The sequence below is a fragment of the Macrobrachium rosenbergii genome, chromosome 26 (assembly GCF_040412425.1).
Source record: "Macrobrachium rosenbergii isolate ZJJX-2024 chromosome 26, ASM4041242v1, whole genome shotgun sequence".
Classification (NCBI taxonomy): Eukaryota; Metazoa; Arthropoda; class Malacostraca; order Decapoda; family Palaemonidae; genus Macrobrachium; species Macrobrachium rosenbergii.
Genome location: NC_089766.1, coordinates 6,748,508 through 6,756,007, shown reverse-complemented (window position 1 = coordinate 6,756,007; position 7,500 = coordinate 6,748,508). Strand labels below are relative to the sequence as shown.

Genomic DNA, 7,500 nt, shown 5'->3' with positions numbered 1-7,500 from the left:
CTTCTCGGAAGATTCTGTAAACATGACAAACTGCCTCGTGTCTGTAGTGGCGTCCATGCCCCTGGACCCCATTCATCTTCTTGCTCACCGTATGACAGCTACATCTCAAATGATCCAGCGATGACTCTGTCTCTTCGTTATGCCGCGGGAACGGCTCCAGCTCACGTCGAATTCTTAGCTAGGTACGAATTTGTCGACACCAGGCAGTGGGGTACACCCACGCCGGGAGGAGGACCTTGCGACAGATCGTTCACAGTCCGTCCCGACAGGTTGTTTGCGTCTCCTAGGGATGTGTTCATGTTTGGCAGGGGCGGCGCCAGGAGACTGCGGTGTGTCTACACATTCGAAGTCGCAAGCTACCAGCGGATAACGTTGAAGATACTCAGATCGAAAATGGGGCCTGACTGTATGACAATTCACCGGCAGTCTTCTGGGCGCCACGAGTGTTCCCACGGCGGTGAACCTGGAAACCCCTCCATCCAGATAAGAGAAGAACCCTGGATAAACGTCCCTCTGCAGCGCGCTTGCCTTTGTAATATATCACGTCATCATCCTTTTACTATCACTTCATACACTAATAAACTAGAGCTGATATTTTCAATACCAAAGATGTCTCCTTCGAGTGACTACAACGACTACTTCTTCGAGGGTGAATACTACATCTCGGAGGCCCCTCAAGAAATCATAGAAAGATGTAACGAAACCACAAGACACCTAAATGGACGTTACGGTAATTTTCACGGTAGGCTACGGAAGAGGGGACCTCTGTGCAACACAGCCGAGGCTTATTGCTGCTACAGATACCTATTTCCTCTTCCTGAGAGTTCGCGGGTTCAGCGCTTTGGAAAAGAACTGTGAGATCGCTTCTCGCATCAACGTTTACGCTGCAGGGGGCGATTCTCCCCTCGCCTCCATATGCCCAGAACGAAGGGACGTTTTCACGCATATCTTCAGCAGTGGATGGGAAGATTACGAATTCCAGTTTCACTACGACGACGATCTGTACTCGTGGGACAACAAGAGCAATATCACCAGTACCACTCTTGGGCCAATCTTAGAATACGAAGACGAATTAGAAGACCCGAAGAAGATGGAATCACGCGATCTCTTTGTAGAATACACTGGGAACTATTCAGGTCGTTTTATGGTTTCATGGGTCAGTGTCTGGCGACCTCTGAAAATGGCCTCTCAGCTTTCATCATTTGAAGACCCTTGCAAGACCCCTTGTCCTGACATACAAGGCTGTCTCCCTCAGGAACTCTGGTGTGATGGGACTTACCACTGTCCCTCAGGTTTAGACGAAGGGACGGCAGCCTGTGGCCTCTGGGCTGCGTTGCCTTGGGTCTACTTGGTTGCAGGAAGTGCTCTGGCACTATCGTTAGTGTCACTCTTCATCGCCGTTGTCATCCATCACATCCAGTTGAGACTGCAAAAGAAGGTTGTAGCTGCTGCAACTGCAGCGGTGAATAATGGCCATGGTATCAAAAGTACCACTCAGGACCTTCTCATACCGGCTGAGAAAGACAATTGGTGACAACGCGCCCATTCTGAGGACATCATCTGCATCGACTATGAGACTACTGTTTAAAACCAAAATAAAACTGCTGTTGTTGTCATGCTAAGGTACACTGGCATAAAACAACCCATTTATGTCAGATAACAAAGGTAACTTAACACAAGTTTCTTCTGAGAACATATCCACACAGCCATATACATTTCAGACCAGAATCATCTTCGGCGTACGTATCTGTACCCCAAAGATACTTATACAGATCTGAACTTGTGCTGAACGAGTTACTGCAAGCATGGCAACAGAGTTGCAGGCACACTGCCATGGTCTCAAGTCAATTCAGACTTTGTCTTCAGAATGGGATGATTATTGACCTTATTTCAACATGTGACTGTAAATACTTGAAGGTGTTTTAATGTCAAATGTATAGTCTGTTATCTGTGAATATGTACAAAGTTGTTAGAATATGCGATCGAGAATAGATTTCGTTGGTCAACCGCTTTCCGTGTGTGAACGAGGAGAGGCAGGAGAAGAAGAGAGGAGAAGAAGAAGAAGAGGAGGAGGAGGAGGGGAGAAGTCCAAGGACTTAATTCCCACAAGCTTCGACAAATCACGAGTCAAAACAAATGAAAAATCATACGTGGAACTGGTGCAATGTACTCTGTCCATTCTCTGTCGGCCCTCTTGTAGTTAAATTTTGGAGATTAGAATAATACAATAATTACTTCGTAGCTGAGCTAAGTGAAGTTAGCCTAATCCTGTTGTAGGCCATTCAAGGGATGTACCTAAGATATACCAAAGTCATACCAAAAGATATACCAACGTTCATTTTGAAGATTCGACCCCCAGCTTCAGCTAAAACCAATTGACAATACCCTGATTCAAACAGGATTAGTATAAACATTCAAAGCATATAAATTAGCCTGGCCCGACAGAGGATGGGGAGAGAGTACGTCACTCCTATTTAAAAGAAAAATGACAAGTGGCTTCCAACTTAAATGTTTTGGTCCCACCAGCCCCCCACTTTTCCCCAAATCACCCTATAGGCTTAAGTTACGTCAAAAAAAAAAAAAAACTAAACAACTGTCGATTTGTAATTTTCTCTCTCAGGCTGGTGGCACTCAAAGCAAAAAAAAATGGAGAAGGGGTATATATATATATATATAGGTCTTCGCCACCTCTAAAAAAAAAGTTTTATTACAAAAAACAATTATATATATATAAAAAATATTTGTCTGTGTTATAAACTTCGGCATAATGTTGTAACTGTTTAAAAAGATACCCATTGGGGCTGGGAGGCAGTTTGGAGTTAAATGTTATGATAATAATAATAATAATAATTATAATAAAAGTTTCCATTAAAAATGATTCCAGGACGAATCTCACCCTGAACTTTTTAAATAAACGGAAAATATTTCTGGTTCTTCCCCTTTCACAGAGTTTTTGAGTTTATATCCGATGATGTTGTTATATAACAGTGGGAGTCTATATCAGTTAATTTTTAATAGATATAAATAAAATAAAAAAATGCATCTAATTTGCGACTGTGGGTGACGTTGAATGACCCAAGAATCTTTGTATATTTTATATTTGCTAATAAAATGCGATAAAAGCAAAAAAAAAAAATTGTTTTAATATCCATTTTGTCTCTCATGGATTGTGTCTATTTTAAGTTACGTTTAATTTCGATAAAAGCAAAAAGTTATTTTAAACCCATTTTGTCTCTCTTGGAATGTGTCTATTTTATATTTTATGTAATTGTCTCTCTTGGAATGTGTCTATTTTATATTTTATGTAATATTTAATTTCCCACTTATTACTTGAAAATCTCAATTCAATATTCAAGCCTACCTCGGGACACACAAATACAGGTAATTAATTTACAAAACTGATTTGTTTCGGAACCAATTTGAATTGAATTACTAACACCCAACTTTTTTCCAGTTACAAGAAACGCATATCAATAAAGAACTTTCTAAAAAAAAATATCACAAAATATATTTTAAAAATATATTTCAAAAAAAATATTTTAAAAATATTGCAAAAAATATATTCAAAAAATGTTGCAAAAAATATTCCTAAACAAATTACAAAAAATATTTATAAAAATCTTACAGCTGTCAGTCTTTGGAGGCATAAAAAATATCGAATACCCTTTTGGGCTGACGTATGCAAACCAAGATTTTCCCGCAGTGCATTTATAATACAAGTACATGCATATAAATATTTTCTCGTACCAAATACAAACAAAACCACAGTATTTACGCTATTCACCAGAGAAGCAGAAACCAAAATACTTCCCTCTTGTCGGTTCAAAACAAACATGAATTTTATATAAGCCCTGGACTGAAGAAAAACGACACCTATCCTCAGGCAGTGTAAAGAGTTCTAGAAATCTGAGAACAAAGAAACTGCAGCAGAATCCCAGAGCTTGCAACTAAGAAACAATGTCCCGTCACAAAAATCTGTAACAATGCCTGTTAGCAAATTCCTGAAATATATGGTAGTGCTGCACCAGGCCCGATTTTTTTTTTTTTTTTTTTTTTTTTGTCATGACCCTACTGTAGGTTAGGTTGCGCTAGGTTAAGTTAGGTTGGGTTAGATAACAACCGACGGTTTCAACCGTAGATGATTTGAGTGTGGGAAACAATGAGATTATTTTCAAGAAAATTCTATGGTTAGTTTTTAAGATATGGCGTCCCGCTTTTTTCAGGGAAAGGTCCCGCTACTCGGTTACATCTCGGGAAAATGCGACCCGGCTCAAAATTCGAAATCAGTGATTGGTTTCAGACGGGGGGTTGTGGGGGGGTGCCGGTGTTACCCCACCCGTGACTTTATCTAAGAGAGCCTTGAAGCTCACAGAGTTCACTTTAAGCATACACTGTTAAATATTTTAATATTAAATCATTTCTAGATCGGCAAAATTTAAAAGCTCGTGAGCAACGAAGCCGCAAATATCAAACTCACGTAATAAACAAATTATATGGTTACGGGAATATACTACTATGAGTTGAATAAGTATTCCCCAATACTTAAAATACTCACACATATGTGTACATAAATGTATACCTACACGCACCTGTGCACGTGCAGGTGTGTCTGTGTATGTATATATACTACACAACCAACAAATGAATGTTAAAAATAAGAACCCTTGGCTTCACAGCCTATAAGGAAAGAACTCGAGAGAGAGAGAGATAGAGAATATCTGACGTTCAAGAAGACGCGTGATTTATATATACACACACCATCTTTCTTGGAAATTCACAAAAGGAGAAGAAGAAGAAGAAGAAGACGCGAAAAAGACACACTATATTCTCCTCGATATTCAGTTTCATTGACAAGGGCGAGGGAGATAGAAAACGGATCCCACTGAAGCTCAGCAGATCGAGGGAAGGGGAAACTTTGGCAGATCGTTCGAGCGGAAAATTCCCCCGGAAAATTCTCGTGAAAAATTCTCGTAAAAAGGTTACACGAGAAGGAAAGGCTTCCACGGATAAGAATTTACTGGCTGCGATATCTGGACGATATGCTTTCGCTCAGAAATGCAAAAATGCTTTGGAGATTCATGAAGGGTCGAGGTGAAATATAAGCAACTGCATAGAAAATGTGGGTCGTTCAGGGAACATCATGGATTTTTACTTTCTAAATATATGTAAAATTGTATGAAATTATAAGACATTCTTGTTGTTGGAATGACATCTAGAGTCCCTGTTCCACAGTACTGCTGTCTGAAAATTCACAGCATTGCTGTGAATTTATATATATATATATATATATATATATATATATATATATATATATATATATATATATATATATATATATAATAGTTGCTGCTTGAATGAACCCTAAATAATTCTGCCTTTAAATAAAAATATGTTTTTTCTCGTTAAGGCAACAAAACCTCCCTCCAGCGCTAGCCATGTTTTGCAGTACATTGATCAAAATCTGGAACAACTCATAAATGATGCACTGACTGGCAAAGGTCCTATTTGCTTGCAATAAATACGTGGGCAGCAGTGCACTATTTGCCAACATAAAAGCAATGAAATACCTTGTTTTGTTTTGTCATTCTCCACAAATAATAACCGGAGTAGCAGTATTGTTCTAATGCACAAATTGCTCGACAAAAAATGTTTTATAATTAAAAAGGTTTTAAACTGTTTTTAAATTCAGTACTAATATGTGCCGTTGTATATACGTTAATTATTATGACTGTCTGATTGTTCATTTAACTGGCGTCGCAACACCAAAGGTCACATAGGTTAAAAGTTCATATTAGAATGTATATATACCCATACCTGGTGTATTGTATAATCATAAAAAAATAATGTATGCCCTGTTGCGTATAGTATTTTGTGTAAATACACAAATATTAGTGGATAATATTAGGTGAATTATTAAATACACTAAATCTTTAATGCTATATTTCCCATCTGTTTATCAAGCACAATATCAAATACACTGCACTGACAACCTCCTAAACCAAACGCCCCCCCCCGCCCCCGCATCATCCAACCACCTAAAGCCCCCTTCCCTCCAAAATTAAGAACTCAGTCACTGACATTAGACATCTCTTCTCAGGCTACAGTTAACGGTCCAGTTTCTCTATTCAGAAGCCAAGTTTACCTAGATATGAATTGCATGAAAAATCATCCCTTTATTTCTTCAGTTAGAAGTTTTTGGGAGAGAGAGAGAGAGAGAGAGAGAGAGAGAGAGAGAGAGAGAGAGAGAGAGAGAGAAATATACTTTTCAAATTATACTTAAAAATTTACAAATTTAAGGAGCTTATGAGAAAAATCATTCCAAGGTAAATATGAGAGAGAGAGAGAGAGAGAGAGAGAGAGAGAGAGAGAGAGGGGAGGGTAGCACACACACAGAGCCAGATATCAAAATCAATAGGTTATTGAGTTACTAGAACTCGGCTTTTCAGCCTTAACCTGCTGAATCAGGCATATATCTCCTTCTCTCTATTCTTTCTCTCTCTCTCTCTCTCTCTCTCTCTCTCTCTCTCTCTCTCTCTCTCTCTCTCTCTCTCTCTCTGGCTTAAATTTACGGTGAATCGGTTATTTTCTATTTTCTCTCTGCCATCTTTGCTTTTAAAATTTAATTTGACAAGTATATATCTTGCTCTCTCTCTCTCTCTCTCTCTCTCTCTCTCTCTCTCTCTCTCTCTCTCTCTCTCTCTCTCTTTTAAATTTACCGTGGAATGGAGATTTTTCGCATAATCATCTTAAATTTTTGAATTTTTAAATATAAATTGAAAAGTATGTTTCTCTCTCTCTCTCTCTCTCTCTCTCTCTCTCTCTCTCTCTCTCTCTCTCTCTCTCTCTCTCCAATTTACTGTGGAATGAAGACTTTTCTCATATATGAACTTACCATTAAGTTTGTAAATTTAATTTGAAGAGAATATCTGATTTCCCCCTCTCTCTCTCTCTCTCTCTCTCTCTCTCTCTCTCATTTTTATACAGTATTTGCCAAGGTCTACAAAAATTCCTATAAATTTCATTCTAACACTTTCCCCAACTAAACGTACATTAGGGAGTCAATTTCTTTAAGAATTGGACTGAATACAGAATTTAGGCTAAAGGTCACGCACTGGGACCTATGAGGTCATTCTGCGCTGAAACGGAAATTGAGAGTGAAAAGATTTGAAAGATGTAACAGGAGGAAAACCTCAAAGCAGTTTCACTATGAATCAATTGTCAGGAGATGGGTGGAAAGTAGGACGGAAGAAAGAGAATATGAAAGGAGGTACAGTAAAAGGAACGAAAGGGGTTGCAGTTGAGGGCCGAAGGCACGCTGCAAAGAACTTAAATTAATGCCTACAGTGCACCGCATTAAGTGCACTGGCGGCACTCCCCACCCTACTGGGAATTTATTTATGAATTCTGAAATGATCGACAATATTTTAGAAGGAACACAACATCACATCAATGTCACTAATATTTGACGAAGTCATTAAAACACGGCTCAGTTTAATTAAT

At 38.7% G+C, this 7,500-nt stretch overlaps 1 protein-coding gene and 1 long non-coding RNA gene across 2 annotated transcripts in view; one reads left to right on the top strand and one right to left on the bottom strand.

Annotated features, from left to right (window-relative positions):
- The window catches only part of LOC136852973 (uncharacterized), a 74,114-nt gene extending 71,628 nt beyond the window's left edge, over positions 1-2,486 (top strand). The window contains 2 exon segments of the mRNA XM_067128048.1: positions 1-735; positions 737-2,486. The exon segment at positions 1-735 is cut by the window's left edge and continues 1,066 nt beyond it. Coding sequence (XP_066984149.1) covers positions 1-735; positions 737-1,534 — 1,533 coding nt within the window. The 3' untranslated portion in view covers positions 1,535-2,486.
- Positions 1-7,500, bottom strand: part of LOC136852974 (uncharacterized) — a 115,125-nt gene that overhangs the window by 38,166 nt on the left and 69,459 nt on the right. The window lies entirely within an intron of this gene.